Source organism: Mus musculus, chromosome 16, assembly GCF_000001635.26.
Source record: "Mus musculus strain C57BL/6J chromosome 16, GRCm38.p6 C57BL/6J".
NCBI classification, from domain to species: Eukaryota; Metazoa; Chordata; class Mammalia; order Rodentia; family Muridae; genus Mus; species Mus musculus.
This window is the reverse complement of record NC_000082.6, coordinates 52102342-52119306: the sequence shown is the minus strand read 5'-3', so window position 1 is coordinate 52119306 and position 16965 is coordinate 52102342. Positions and strand designations below refer to the sequence as shown.

General features: G+C 40.4%; 1 protein-coding gene and 1 non-coding gene across 8 annotated transcripts in view; one reads left to right on the top strand and one right to left on the bottom strand.

Annotated features, from left to right (window-relative positions):
• Window positions 1–16965, bottom strand: part of Cblb (Casitas B-lineage lymphoma b) — a 176818-nt gene that overhangs the window by 88741 nt on the left and 71112 nt on the right. For all 7 annotated transcript variants that reach the window (XM_006521949.1, XM_006521948.1, XM_006521951.1 and 4 more), the window contains one exon: window positions 7060–7206. In XM_006521949.1, the coding sequence (XP_006522012.1) occupies window positions 7060–7206 (147 nt within the window). The remainder of the gene's footprint in view (window positions 1–7059; window positions 7207–16965) is intronic.
• Window positions 14160–14292, top strand: Gm23513. Its single transcript, XR_003952033.1, has one exon. It is a non-coding gene; the product is annotated as a small nucleolar RNA SNORA84 (small nucleolar RNA).

The following is a 16965-nucleotide window of genomic DNA, read 5'->3' as shown; positions in this document are numbered from 1 at the left end:
CAAGAGATTATATCACCGTCTCACAGGCACACACTTTAGACAAAAGGACAGGGATCCACTGGCAGGCCAAGGAGTGTGCCCAGTGACAGAGTGAGGAGAGGCTGCAGTGAAGGGCGAGTGCGGCAGGGCCTCAGGGCCAGTCTAGTTTCCTCCCATCCCAGGTAGGAGCTGTGTCTCCATCTCTATTGTGTGTGGACTAAGAGGCCCTGCACCTCTTCTTCCCCTATCCTTCTGAGATGAAATCCAATGTTCATGAAAGCACACAGCACACACTCTGCTGAAATGCACAGACACAAAGCAGTGAACCCCAGTTCATAAAGCTTAGACACGGACTGAGAAGATGATAATTATCCAAACGATTTTAAATAAAATATTAAAAATAGTAAATGCAGGAGGCCAGGAAGGGCTTATTCAAAATCAGTGGACCTGATTGTAACATTTAGGGGAGGGTTGGGTCCTGAGATGGAAGAACTTGAAGAGATTCAAGAGAATTTTATTCCTGAGATTACAGTATCTTTTTTTTTTAATATAAAACTTACCAGATAACACAATTGCTGGGCAAAGACTATCCTTTGCCAATGTTATCAGCTAACAGCTAGCTCCCACACAACTCCTTGGCCCCCACCTGCTGCAGAGGCTGCAGGCCCTAAGTGCACTAAGGCCTTACATGACTGGCTTTCTGCTCCTTCTAATGTATAGCTGCCAAAAGCAACTTCCTTCCCTGCATCTCTTCTATTCCTTCTGGGACCCAGAAGTCCCACCTTTACCCTTCACCAAGCAATTAGCTCTAGCCTTCTTTATTGACACAATCAAGAACCAATTAGGAATAATCAGCACCTACCCGTGTAGGTCATTCCCTCAATTTCTGCTCCATCTTTAGCCCTGCCTTTCTTGTAGACAGGATAGATTTTTTCCATTGAAAGTTTTCTGGGTGGGTTGTTGTCTCTATCACTCCACTAGGGCCATTGCCTGGCTACAGGAGATGACCTCTTCAGGTTCCATAGTCTCACTGCTATGAGGATAGTTCCATAGTCTGAGCAAAAGTACTATCTTTAAGGGATAGGGCTAATTGGAGCAAAGATGAGAAGCTACAAGTGCTAATGCCTCTGGAAGAGTCCCACGAACAGAAGTTACCGGAGTGTCAGCCAAGGAAGAGAACCTAGAGTAGGAAAGTGGTCTCATATACTCACGTGTGTGCTCAAGAACAACAGGGTGTCTCTATAGTGCATAGTCCTATAGGCTACCTTAGCACGAAAACCACTTGGAAAAAAGTGTAAAGATTGTATTGGAAATGGACTTGGACAGAAACCTGAATGTTTAAGAGCACTGGCTACTCTTGCAGAGGACCCAGATTTGATTCCTAGGACCCCACACAATCGATTGTGACTCCAGTCACAGGGGATCCAATGCCTTTTTCTGGCCCCGGCAGGTAATACATGTATATAAAGCACAGATATAACTTCAGGCAAATTACACATATACATAAAACAAAGTGGAGAAGCATTTTACAGAAGACAATGAAAACAGAACTAGCATTCCAAAAAGAAACATCACAGAATTTGACATAACTGTAAAAAAATTAACAGTGCAGGACAAGCCCATGTAAAATCATACTCAACTATGTGCACTCAGAAATATTAGCAAGAGTACAGAGAGTCAGGTAGTTAATTGTGTGGAAGCTGGTAAGTGACTGAGAAGTAACCAGAAAGTAAACTTCTGGGGCAAAGTTGTAGAAATGTATAAAAACTATAGAATGAAAAGAGACAACAAAAAAAAAAAAAAAAAAAGAAAGAAAGAAAGAAAGAAAAGAAAAGAAAAAAAAAGAAAAGAAAAAAAGAAAAAAAAGAAAAGACAGAGAAACAATGATGGAGTCATTACAAACAGAACCAAGAACAGACACTGTCCATCCAACTATGCATGCAGATTGTGAATAAATACTAGTGCCCATACATTCTAAGACATACGCCAGGCCCACAAAAACAAAGCTAAATGAGACAGTCCCTGTCTTCAAATAGACTGTCCTGTCTCTTGGAAATTCCTCAGCTGGGAAACAGGAACATATCACAGTACCATGTAAGCTAGAAGAATGGATGGGAACCTGGGTGTTTGGCTCAATAAGAATGTGGATGAGCACTTCAGACAGTCTGTCAGGGACCCTCCAAAGTGGCAGGGCACAATGATGAGACACCCAGGTAGTGGAAGGAAAGGTAACAGACTGAAGCGTGAAGACAGAAGAGAGCAAGGGGAAACACTGGAATATAGATGACCTGGGTGTGGCCTTTTGGAGGAGGGTGAAGCAGAGAGAGAGAGAGAGAGAGAGAGAGAGAGAGAGAGAGAGAGAGAGAGAGAGAGAGAGAGAGAGAGAGAGAGAGAGAGATCAACCTTTCTTAAGGCCAAAGGCTTGACATGATCTCAGAGCCAATATCCCTGAAAGCAGTTCTGCCAGAAGTCTAGAATGATGGACAGCTTCTGCTTTCCACAGGTTGCACTGATCTCAGAAGCTGTGATTGAAGACAGAGGCTCCAGTATAAAGGCTGTTACAGCAAGCCGGGGAGTGTCTAAACTTCAACTTGAAGAGTAAAACTGACCTCAGCCAATCATCAGACTGAGTACAGGGACCCCAATGGAGGAGTCAGGGGAAGGACTAAAGAAGCTAAAGGGATTTGCATCAACCAACCAGACCCCTGAGAGGTCCCAGGGAATAAACCACCAACCAAAGAGCACACACAGAGGGACCCATGGCTCCAGCTGCATATGCAGCAGAAGGTTGCCTTATCTGCGTCCTTAGGAAGGGAGGCCCTTCGTCCTGTGGAGACTTGATGCCCCACATTAGGGGAATGAGGCAGGAGTGGGTGGGTGGGTGGGTGGGGTAGTACCCTCATAGAGGCAGGGGGAAGGAGGATGCAATAGGGGATGTTGTGGAGAAGAAAACAGGAAGGGGGAATAACATTTGAAATGAAAATAAATAAAATAACCAACAAAAAAGAATAAAACTGGTAATGGATGAATTAGAAGAAGACAGCCATGAGAATTAAATAGCCCATCAGCTTTCATTGAATAATAATTTGCTTGAAAACCATCCCTGCAATTCCAATTGTTACTGGTCCTGCTTAGAAAAAGAACTTCTAGAGTGTGGGCATGGTAGCCCCTTCATCCCTCTTCCCAACCCTCCCACTTGTCCTCCTCCACCCATCCCTCGATTCCCTTCCACCTCCTCTCCCCTGCCTTACTTACCCTCCTGCCCTGTTTCTTAGGCAATTATATACTTGTGTGAGTTAGGAAATGTGCCAGACTGAAAATGTTTCTGGATTAACGGTACTTTCTTTTCTGGATTATAAACATTATTACAAAATTTGAAGATTTGTACAACTTACTTTGACAGATTTCTTCAATAATGCTCTTTTACTACATATTGCTATTATCTCCTGGTGGATAGAATAATAGGAAGTAAAGATAAGACTGAACTTTTGAAATAGTAAATGGAGTCCCCTAATAATCTGGCACAGGCAGGCTCTTCTATTCCCCTTGTCATGGGCATTCTGTGTTCCCAAGGCTCTCAGCAGATGGGGCTAATGGCTGCTACGCAGGCAGAGAACAGGGCTCTGGTTTGAAAGCTGGTTTTCTATTCCCTGCTTTCATAAGGGCTGACCTGAAATTATATTTATGAGTATCATAACATCTTATGAACAATGGTTTGTTTTCTATTTTAATTCATTCTAAATGCTTTGTTAGAAATGACTATCCCTTCAGGGAAGTAAGTCACAATAACAGTCATTAAGCAGCAAACAAAACAATTTATAAAATGATAATCTGACTGTTTGTAGAGACAACCTCCTATGGGTCTGTTTTTGAAAACAATACTATTCTGAAGTTTAAAGTCACCGGTAGATTAAATAAAATCGTTTTCACTTATCATCATTATCGGGGATAAGCAACAGGAATTCTTTAAGATGAGAATCAAGTAAGTCTGAAGAATTTGGGGCAGAAGAAAGAGAAAGAACTCAACCAGTGGGAAGGTAGACTAGTCAGCACTGTTCACGAAGTCAAAAAGCACAGGGACGACAGAAAAACCAACAGTGAAGAGCGCTTCTCCAAACATCTCCCAAAGGTGTTGCTCATTTTAGAACTCTAGTTATACATTTCTGTATACATTCTGGCAGTAGCCTGGAACTGAATGTTCATCCTAAAAGTAACAAAACGTTAAAGGCAATTTACAGCCTTCCTCAGTCTGTAGACTCAGCAAGCGGTGGGAGGGCTGAGGAGGTAGGGGGAGTACTTGACCTGTAGGTTAAGTGACTTCCTGACATAACAGTTCTATACAATAACAGGCCCTTGTTGTCTGTAGCTAAGCAGAGAAAACCCAAAGTGTCAAAAATTCATAATTCACTGTGCTGTGATATTTAACAAAGTAAATATAATTCTAAAAACAATTGAGCAAAGCTGTCGTTTCTTAAGAACCTGCTAACAAAGCACTTTATAACAAAACGTAGTTTTCAGTTTTCAAAATGAATTTCTGTGAACAACCTGTTCTATACATTTTCAGAGAGAAACGTGATTTTGAAAGTCACCATGGATGCTCTGGGTTCTCAGTGTTAATACAGGAGGCTGGCAGTCTTCCGGAATCTGCCTCTCTGCTTTGCAGACTCATACATATTTCATGAGTATACTCTCTGCTTCTGTAGTTCCCATTACCAGATGAGGATGAAACTATTAATCCTTCACTTTAATTGGATATAGAAATGTTATGAATAGCTGGATTTCTAGAACCCAGAATGTTCATACTACTGGAATAAAATGGTATTGTTCCCTTTCATTTCAAAAAGTCCATTTTAATATTGGAAGTGAAAAATAGGATTTAATATTCATTTCAAGCCAAACAAGGAGTGGATCCTGGCAACAGTGATCCTGGCACGTGGGCGGCAGCCTGAGAATAACCTTAAATTTCAGGCTAGCCTAAGCTACGTAGCAAACCGCTTCTCAAACAGCAAGCCAAAATGTAGTTCTGGCACCCAAATATTGTATGCCAATTAAAAACATTGCTCTATTTATATTCTAGTTGGGGTAGAAGCTATATAAACCAAGCATTTCATGATAGAAAGGAAAAGACACAGATTAAAGCGATGCTTCACTCACTAATCTGAGAGCACTGAGCAGCTCAAAGCTCAGCCCACACTTTACATGTCTGACTTTACAATTTATGTGGCAGACAGAGGCATTAACCCCATTTTCTCCATGAGGAAGCCACCAGTCTTCCTCCCTACTGGGCAGCATACTCTACAGAGAGCATCCCAAGGCGCTCTTTGTAAAGGGAACCTATGACGTCACTGAAGAAGCATATGCCTCCTTTGTTGACACCTGGGCCACATTGCACAAAGTTTTCCAAATGTTAAATAAATTGTGATGGATTCAGACTATCATGCCCCAACACACACCCTGCTCATGGCCATCTGTATCTGAGTAAGAAGTGCTCATTAGAAACATTTGCCCCTTCTTAGAATTGGGAACAAAACACCCATAGAAGGAGTTACAGAGACAAAGTGTGGAGCTGTGACGAAAGGATGGACCATCTAGAGCGTGCCATATCTGGGAATCCATCCCATAATCAGCTTCCAAACGCTGACACCATTGCACACACTAGCAAGATTTTGCTGAAAGGACCTAGAAAGAGCTCTCTCTTGTGAGACTATGCTGGGGCCTAGCAAACACAGAAGTGGATGCTCACAGTCAGCTATTGGATGGATCACAGGGCCCCCAATGGAGGAGCTAGAGAAAGTACCCAAGGAGCTAAAGGGATCTATAACCCTATAGGTGGAACAACATTATGAACTAACCAGTACCCCAGAGCTCTTGACTCTAGCTGCATATGTATCAAAAGATGGCCTAGTCGGCCATCACTGGAAAGAGAGGCCCATTGGACTTGCAAACTTTATATGCCCCAGTACAGGGGAACGCCAGGGCCAAATAGTGGGAGTGGGTGGTTAGGGGATTGGGGGAAGGTATGGGGGACTTTTAGGATAGCATTGAAAATGTAAATGAGGAAAATACCTAGTAAAAATATTAAAAAAGAAAAAAGAAACATCTTCTTCTAGTCTTCGCTTGGCAGCTTCCTGATGACACTGGCAGGTAGCCTTTCTTTAAACAGAGTGGGGTTTGGGACAATACACACAGGTTTAACTGAGTGATCTAGGGGACTTCTTACACCTCAGTTTTGCTTTGATACGTTTTTAAGTTCTCTAAGCTCAACACGCTCCTTTGGTACCTATGGATGCATGTGTGGATGTATACCTGAGGAAGGCTGAGGTAGACAGAGTGTGTCTTACCCACTTGCTCTCCCTTCACCTTATGTGAGGAAGATCTTTCATAGCACCCTGGGCTCACCACCTCAGTTAGTCTAGCTTGACAGCTTACTTCAGGAATGCCATTTGTGAGCTGCAGTGTGCTGGTGTTACAGTGAGCCGCCATGCACACCAACAGTTATGTGGATACTAGGAGATCAAGCTCTGGGTCCCTACTAGCACAGCAAGCTCTTACCACTGAATTATCTCCACGGTCTTATTTATGCTCATTAAAGTAAATATTTCCCTATACCTTTCAATTATATATATGTGTGTGTGTGTATATATATATATATATATATATATATATATATATATATATATATATCCTAGATGAGTATTAAGTGATAAGAAATTACATACAGAAATTATTTTATGTGTCTCTGCTTCTTGGAGCTAAATGACTCAATAAATTCTCTCAGAATATAAATTCTGTCTAATCTGACATGTACTCTAACAACATAATTTATATGTTCCATTATTAACAAATAGTTTTGTTGGCTATACCAGGAGCCATTATTCTAAATACATTTCAAGGTTTGAGGCATAGCTCAGTGGTAAAACACTTAAGTAGGAAAAATGTCCTTTTTCAACAAACAAAACAAAACAAAACAAAACAAAAACCCCATCAAATCTTATAAAAATTACCAAGTACGTTCTCTATACACTCAATTAGGTGACTCTGGAAAGATGGATGCAGACTATGAAAGCAATTTCTACTTACTTGTCTCCAAAAAACTTCCTCCAGAACTCAGCAGCATCTGCTTTGGTGATCCGGAAGTTATCTCCCTGGAACTGGCCATTGGGAAAGATCGCCTTGATTTCTGCCAGCATGTGACTGAAGATAAGGGACAGCTTTGTGAGATTCCGTCTGTCAAGTACAAGAGAAAAGAGAAAGGGAAGTAAATATATGCATGGAATCTTTAATGGGAATCTATATTTTTAAAAAATTCAGCATATATACACTTGAGTCTTAGTAGACATTCATGAGCCTAAAAACGGGTTAATGCCACTCTGAGATTCCATCTAAATTAATGTTCACTGTTCACATACATTCTTAACAGCTCTTATTTTCTCCTTTATCCGTGTGATTATTTAACAGAAACATGAGCAAGGAAAATCACAGAATTTCATTCATTAAGCTCACTGTTTAATGAGAAAGAGAAACCCATGGGAAGCATAATCAGACATAAATGCCAAGACACAGTGCTACTTCTATCCGGAAAAGCAAGGGAAATTTTGACAAAAGAGGAGAGTTGAGAAAGTCATGTAATTGCATGGCACACGAGTGTCCCAAAGTGGAAAGAAGAGGCTGGGGAGGAGCAGAAAGGGCCCAGAAAGTATTAGAAGCAAAGCTTCTCACTTTGGGTCACTGAAGCACAGCAGAGGGAAAGAAGATGTGATGGGAAATAGGGTGAAAAAACATTTAGTTTGGACTTGACATGAAGAGAGAGCCAATCAGTGAGACGAGGTCTTCCCAAGTTCACTGACCTCTTCTAGCTACAAACTAAATGCCCTAATGATGGGGTTTGCAAGCAAGCACTTCCAAACTTTCCTGGGACATTCTAACTTGTGTCCCTCATTAGGCAGACTGCTATATGGGAAGGAGAGCCAACAGGAATTGAACGAAAAGTCTCAGAGGGATAAAGTGACAAGAGGGTGAGAGCTGCTTAAGGTAGGAAGGAACAGCAGGCACCCATATTCTAATCCGGATGCTCTGGGGATGTGTGCTTCACGGGGCACAAGTCACACTGTCACCAGTAATAGTTCTTACTAGTTCTGAAGTATACAGCATAAACTATGTTGTAGAATAAACTAGTGCTAGATAATGACGAAGCAAAGGAAACACAGAATGCTAAAAAAAAAAAAAAAGGAATCTAAGTTTTAACTTTGAATTGACTTTACCACTTTTTTTAAACTCACAATCACCAACCCAAACTCACCCCACCACCACCACCACCACATACACACACTTACTGTTTTGAGGCTTAAGCCATTTTGTGTGCATATGTGTGTTGGGGACTAGGGTAAGAGCAACTGCCTCAAGAAAATACACAGGAAATATAGAGCAATTTAATTTGCTATATATAAAACTTTCTATTTTAGCAATGTCTTTGCCACTAAAATTCGTGTTGCTTTAACCATTTTTTTTCTCCCGTATCTATACTTAATGACAGTAGGGAAAAGATGCTTAGAAGACATGGTGTACTATGTATCTGTGATTAAAGACGAAGATCCTAGTCTTCTTAAAACATGTTTAAAAATAAGTAGCTGCAAATACAGAAGTGTATGCTCACGGTCATCTATTGGATGGAACACAGGGCCCCCAATGGAGGAGCTAGAGAAAGTACCCAAGGAGCTGAAGGGGTCTGCAACCCTATAGGTGGAACAACAATATGAACTAACCAGTACCCCCAGAGCTCGTGTCTCTAGCTGCATATGTATCAGAAGATGGCCTAGTCGGCCATCACTGGGAAGAGAGGCCCATTGGTCTTGCAAACTTTATATGCCTCAGTACAGGGGAATGACAGGGCCAAGAAGTGGGAGTGGGAGGGTAGGGGAGCAGGGTGAGGGGAGGGTAGAGGGGACTTTTGGGATAGCATTTGAAATGTAAATAAAGAAAATATCTAATAAAAAAATACAAAAAAAGATAAGATGAAGGGGGGGGGAGCCAAGATACTCAAGAAACAGGAGAGTAAAAGTAAAGAGAAAGCAATCAAGGATAAATGTGTTGTCAGAATATCTTTCAATTTAAGGAAAATATCCAGTAGTCTCCTAACATACTTAATCAACGCAATTTCATCTCTAAGGAGTCAGAAGTTACCAATCTGCAGCTTTACTGTCAGTGTACACAGATAAATCTTCATTCTCTGAAATACATCTGCGTTGATGCTCGGCACAACCTGATCCAAGCACGAATCTGCCACTGAGCTGAATCGTTAAGATTGACCTGGCTGTCCCATCCAGATAAAAATGATAGCAAACTGTTCTCCATCCAAGCAACAAAGTGTGGGTTCCCTCAACTGTAGAAGCGCTTCAGGATTTATGCTTAGACAAAACATAAAGTCACCGCAGAAAACCTGCAATGAATTAAGTCCCATTATCAGGTAAGAGGGTTAGTTTTCGAACAAACTTCCAATTGACACATAAGAAAGAAAAAAAAATGAATATGGTTATAATTAAGATTAGCCAACTGTTCCTTATTTTCTAAACTGCTTGCCTCCATCCCCTTGTGTCTTTGTTCTCTAAGCATATCCAAATGTTTCTCATTTTGCCTTGCGACGTATACGTCTGAAGCATAAAGTCAGTGATTACCAGTAATCTCGGCTCTCTGAGCCCCAGGAGATGAAAGATGGAGAGATTCAGCTTGCCCACGGACAACTGACTTAGTAGACATTCAACTTTAAAACAGAAATAACAAGAGTTTTTAAATTTATAATCTAGAGGCTCTAAGAGTCACTAATACACATATATATGTATGTATATCCAGTGGCTCTTTCTTTGTGTGTACAGTTCTTTTACCTTCAAATGGATGACCTCAGGCCATGCAAAGCAGCCTGACAAATATATATATATTTGACCTGTAATTTTTTAATTTTATTTTATTTATAATTCATTTTTTATACTCCATATTCCATTCCCCGCCCCTCCCTATCCACTCTCTGGCTGCTCCACATCCCAGACCTCCTCCCCACCCCACCCCATCTCCACGTGGATGCCCCCACTCTCCACCCCACCTGACCTCTAAACTCCCTGGGGACTCCAGTCTCTTGAGGGTTAGGTGGTTCATCTCTGAATGAACACAGACCTGGAAGTCCTCTACTCTATGTGTGTTAGGGGCCGCATATTTGCTGGTATATGCTGTCTGTTTGGTGATCCAGTGTTTGAAAGTGGTTGTCTAGATTAACCAAGACTGCTGGTCCTCCTACAGAATCGCCCTTCTCCTCAGCTTCTTTCAGTCTTGCCTAACTCAACAACAGGGGTCAGCAGCTTCTGTCCATTGGTTGGGTGCAAATATCTGCATCTGACTCTTTCAGCTGCTTGTTGGGTCCCTTGGAGGGCAGTCATGATAGGTCCCTTTTTGTCAGCATTCCATAGCCTCAGTAATAGTGTCAGGCCCTGGGACCTCCCCTTGAGCTGGATCCCACTTTGGGCCTGTCACTGGATCTTCTTTTCCTCAGGCTCCTCTCCATTTCCATCCCTGTAATTCTTTCAGACAGGAACAATTATGGGTGAGAGGTGTGACTGTGGGATGGCAACCCCACAAATATCCCGTCTTCCCACTGGAAGTGGGCTCCACATGTTCCCTCTCCCCACTGTCTGGCAACTCATCAAAGGTTCCTCCCCTATGAGTCCAGGGAGTCTCTCACCTCCCACTTGACATGTATTTTTTAAAGAAACCCCAATTCATATTATTAAAACTATTTGGAGTCATTGATATCATGTTATTTTAATTTTCATATAGGCCAGAATTTAGAATTCTGACATAATATATTTAAACACACACCCTAGTACACACCACACATATATGTGAATTCTTGGAATATCATTGCCAACGACACTGACTTATGAAGGTTATAGTTCATGTTAAGATAGTGAATTATGTATCTATTATCTTATAAATTTAATGTCACAATAAAGACTGTGACATATCTGTACTTTTCTATGAAGTACATGCTTTATATAATTCTCTAACAAACTCTGTATTCTAGACACACTGCTTTTAACAACACTCAACCTTCAAAATACAAAATTGCATTATTTCTCACCGTTTAAGTACAAAGGAAGACAGAAAGCCTCACAGAACACGTTGTCTGCAGCTGGGGTACTTGTTCCTATCATACAATCATTCCACAGTGAGACAGCCCTTCTGAAAGCCGTCTGACTTGCCACCATATGATAGGAAATGATGACTAATTAACAAGGACTTTCATGATTACTAATTACTAGTTTGTATCACTAAAAGTCTCCTTCCAACCACAACCAAAAAAAAAAAAAAATTGTGCTAACCAAGACTCAACAATCTTATAACTATAATTCATCCACATGTCAAGGCCATCACCGATGATGCCCCGACACTCTTCTGTTTTAGCTTCAGTTTATAACCCTGTATCTTCTGTCAATGGTGTGAATCAATTTCTTTGACAATCAAGCAAGGTTGTGGAATGTGGTTGTACAAGAATGAATAAATGACTTAAACTGAAGGCACTTCACTGATTATGATAAATCTAAGTAGTTTAGCTTGTTCTAGCCAACATCATAAAGGACAAAGAATAAATAGTTTGATACAGGAATATATAAGACTACTTTTAGTGAACTTTGGTACAAAAAAACTTTAGCATGAAAAAAGCATTACAATAATTCATGACACTTCACCGTGTTCTGGTCCACTTTAATTATGGCCACTATGACGTCATGAGTAAATGTTGAAAAGCGAATTAATAACCTCAAATTTTCATTGGTGGCATCCACTAAATATGAGAGGTGCACAAAACATGTATCTAATGAGATTGCACGATGCTGGTTTCCTACATTGAAGAAACAGCTGTCACAAATGGAGGAGGAAATAAAAAGGCAGAAATACTGAATTAATCAAAAATATTAAAAGATATTTATTTAGTGAAGTCCAAACTTCATGAGAATGTTCTGCTTTGGGTAGAAGACAGGGCAGGTATTTTATCCAAAACTATTAATAATTCATTTCTCACACTTGAAAGCTAGAGCATGTGTATCTAGCTCTTTACGTAAACAATCTAACATAAAACCAAAGAACCACATGACATATATAAGCAGAGGCACTTAAAAGGAAACTCACATCCAGCTAAGAACCATTTCTATTGTATTTGTGACATAGAGTGCTCTGGATTGCTGTTGACCTGGGGCACTCTGATTCCTAGGGGAGTGAGGAGACTTGGCTGGTGGAAACCTTGCCTTTCATTTCTCCCATCTGAAAACAGTCAGTCTATTATTAGGAAGAGGCTGACAGTCTTAAAGACTGATTATTACTCCGCGACTCTGTCCAAATACTGAGACCTGCCATACCTCTAAGGGGACTAACAAAGAAGATTCCCCTTAAAAGTCCAATATGGAAGTGAAACATCAGAAGAAAGAAGTGGAAGAGCTCAGCAACGATTTACTACTGAAGACTCAGTATTTACTTCAAGCCACAGACAAGTCAGGAGGAGGGCCAGAAAGAGACTGGAGCAGAGGCCCTCTGCAATGTACCTGTATCAGCTAGCTTCCCAGTAAACTGTAGAGTGATGGTTAACTTGGGGAGAGAAAGAAAGCCAGCAAAAAGGGGGGAGGAAGATACAGAGGAGAGTGGGAATAAAAAGAAAGTATAGCGATAAGTAGAAAAATGCTATGATAAATTTCATTCGTTTGTGGGCTAATTAAAATGTTAACAAATTAAATATGAAAGTTGATTATAAATTTTAAAAAGAAATTAAATATTAACTCAACCCAGAAGACTGCTAGAACAAAAGCCAAGCTCAAATTTGTAGCCCAAAGCAGAGACCATAGTAAGCATTCTTTTATCCCTACATATCTTCTTCTTGCATCTGCTATATACAAGCTTCCATTCGGGCAAAGCCGATAAAAATAAAGATTCAGCCCATGAGAAAAACAGATGGGTGAATTACAAATGGACAATTTACCATCACATCCTTAACACTCAAATATGAAATTACGCTATGTTCACAACTAATATCCTTAGAATAGTTTCTAAGACATTCACATTCAAATATGTGGGGTAGTCATTTAAATACCCTACATTAGAGTTTAGCTATGTAGTCTGTTATTACTGGGTCCATATCCTTACTCTGCTATGAAGTCTTACGTTACTAAGCCTTTTGAAATCAGTTTCCTCATCCTGGAATGTTACCTAAAATGACTGCTCCTTGAGATGTTCTAATGAGTAAGTGAGGTATGGAGCCAAAGGTCTAGAGGAGTCATAAGGAGAAGTTATGATCAATAAAGAAATTACAGTCATTGAGGTGGGCTGCTTTTCTTCCCTTTGTAATATAGATTTCATCTACACAACCAACAGCCATAAAGTATTGTGCACACTTTAGGAAGACTGTAGTACACACTCCATACTCAGGAACAATTGACAAGCAGCTGAACACACATTCAATTATTTACTCTACAGATCTCTGTGACTGTCTATCATATCCAGGCTTGGTTTAAGGACCGAGGACTCAAAGAGGCAGTTAACTACACCTAAAAGGGTTTGGGGATCTCCAAAGATGATGAAAATACAGGAGAAATGAAGGAAGAGAGACCCAGAACCCCATGAGAGCAATCATCTGAGAAAGGAATTGAAGGTTCCCAGAGAGGTGCGGAATGCTGTCTGTGATCAACGGGCTCAAGGAGGGAGAAGAATTAGGCTGGGTGTGGTGGCTCTGGGGTTGAACAGAGTTGTTCTCATAGGCTTTGAAATGTTCTAGGAGTGCACCAGCACTGTCCACAAAGAGAAGGACTATATTAAATCTTAACTTACATATTCCATAAAGCTCCTAAATGTTTCTTTAATGCTGGCCATATTACCTTCACAGTAATACCAAAGCAGGATGATCAAGGTATATTTGTTGATTCCTATAAATGGTTTTATGGGGAAATTTTTCCATTACAATCTACTAAAGCATTATATTATGACTCCCACCTTTATTTTGTCTAATAGCTTTATAATCTTACCCCAGTAACATAAACAACCCTTCTTTTCTTAAATATTAGGCATCTTTTGATAAAAACCTCATCTGTGACAGAGTTCAGCTGTAATAAATCTTTAAAATATACACCAGACTATTAATTATTGCAGGAAAAGCAATGTGGTTGCTGGAGGCTGTTGTGTAGGTACAGCTTTCTAGTGGATACAATGGGCAAGAGAAATCCTTTGATTTATGCATGGGGGCTGTTTCTTCTCGGCAGCTGCCATAGCCCGGTCACTGGCACATTAAAAAAAAAAAGAAAAGAAAAGAAATACTAGAAACTCAAGTATAGGTGCATGACCTGGGTAACATGTATCAAAAAACAAATCAAACTTGACTTCAGAAGAAGAGCAGTTGAAATAGAATAGTGAACGTGGAGTAGCGAAGGCTCAGCGGGCAGAGATGGATGAGGCCAAGCCTGAGAACCTAAGCTTCATCCCCTGCTCCCACATGGCAGAAGAGGAGGATCAACTGCAGATCATCCACTGACCTCTACACACATGGCATGTGTGTCCACACTCGCGCGCACGCGCGCACAGACACACACACACAAACAAATAAAAATAAAGTAAACAGTTTTAATAAACTAGATCCTCCCTGTTACTTATGACCCAAAGTAACCTACCATTAAAAGCATAAGGCAAATGTCAACCCTGCAGTGCAGCAGCTATTTATATGATGTCCATGTTTTATTGCTTCTAATCCAGTTTAATTTTAAAAACATAAAAAGTAATACATAGTTTGCTTCATGACATAACAAAACCTTATCACAGACACATCAGAAAAAAAATCTTAGTTTCTGTTTACTTGGAAAATTCTTGAGCTTACTAGTTTTATTTATTTGTTTGTTTGTTTTAATGGTTTTGATGGTTTCCCTTTTGTTTTCACTTAACTAAATATGCTGTATAATTTTCCAGTATTTTCTAGAACATCTACTGACCCGAGGGCCAGCTGCCTTTCCTAATTTCTCTCGCTGAGTTTGTCCCAAGCCAGCCACCAAGTCTCTATGCATTCCCCCAGGCACAGTCTCCCCGTGCCTCTTTCTGTTGACTTCTCTGCACCGGTTCTATATCAAAATATGCTTGAGTCATGTTTTCCCTGGCCTTTCTCCTTGTGATCAACTGACTGTGAAGGCTCCATTTTACCTGACCCCTAAATGGTCTTCCCTGAAGGGTAGTGAAGGCACATTCTAAGCATATTGTACATATTGCAGTGTACTTTTTACCACAAAAGTTTTTGTTGGTGATATATATATACATACATCATACACACACATTTGACTATGAAGAGATCATAAAATATTTTAAAATTATAAGGAAAGATTTGCTACCACTCAAAACAGTTCCCAAAACCAGATAGAAATGTTATATGTGATCACACACACAGAGAGAAACACAGTCAAACAGACACATACCAATAAATTTTATAAATAATGCTTCCAAACCTTGATAAACATTATTTGTAAAATTACCAAAAATTGTTCTAGCAAAATTAAAATAATATAGGGCTCAATCTTAGACTCTACTAAATCATAAAAACGTTAAACTGCTCTGTAAGTTCGGAGGTTGTCTCATGCTTTCTCATTGTGACTTCTGTCTTCATGAATGGCAAAGCAGAATGTCACCAAGCTAATTGAAACCAGAGCTGCCACTCTCCCATGCAGTCTGCGGGGACAGCAGCAGCGGAAACACATCTGTCCTGTTTCCTGGGGAAGCATCCAGTACCCTATCACACTAACAATTCCTCAGAACCTCCTTCCCATTTGGAAATCGGGAAGTTTTTCCCTTCGGTAGCCTGCTGTCTCATCTCCACATTGTTCCCCTGGAATGGAGCAAGGGAAAGACAAAGGACATGCAGAAGTTGGAAGGGCCAGCTCACCCCACTACTGATTCTGCAACATAGACGAATGGAAAGACACGAGATTTGGGCCATCCCTGAAGTATCAACCACAGCTGCCCTATGAGTGATAACCAAAAATGGTACTAATTCACCATTCCACACCCAGGCCTACTCATGGTAGGCATAACCAGGTATGTGCGTCAATCATAACACTGGGAGAAAATGGAAGAATGGAAGAAAGAAAAACGAGATGACAAAAGCCAAATTAATAAAAAACTATATTAATATTTCCTCATCTGTGATAGATAATTCATAAACAGTGAATAGTAGGATACAAGAAAAATATTGACAGCAGTCATCTCTGAGAAGCAGATTCACTACAGTTGGTTTTTCTACTTCTTTATAATCTTTAAATATTCTTATTTTCAACAAGGAACAAAAACATCACTCAAACGCCATTACATTGATCTCTCTCTTTTTTTTATTTTTTTTAAAGGCAAGGGCCAAATGTGCTTGTAGAAGAATAAATAGATTTCCAGTCCCAGCACAGGCTCCACCATCTGTAGAGCCCCACTGGCAACACCAGCTTTGGCTTTCACATGAAAAAGCTTTTCTGCTACACTCGCCATAAACTACTCAGGAGAACACTGACAGAGGAATCTCTGGGAAGGGCTGCACTCACCATTTCCCTCCAAAGTTTTCCCAAACCTTACACGTATGTTTTCCTAGATCCTTACCACCAAAGAAGGGTTCTCACATCCATACTCTTAAAATAAAAAGCACAAAGTATAACGGAGAGACACTTAAGCCCGTATCTAAAAACGGTCGAGAAAGAATATGTTCTCAAGTCGCTTTGATAGCTTTATCTCCTACTTTCATAACAGGCTCTAAAAAGTTAGCCAAGACACTCTTAGGAACTTTTGAAAGGCCTCTGAGTTTTGTGAAGTTTGTCAAATGAGGACATCACAATGCATTTCGGCATACCTTAACAACAAAGATACAGCTACTTGAGAGCAGACAACGCTGCTGACCATACTTTTCTTCCATTTACAAGATGGAAGATATGAAAACAGTTTCAAGCG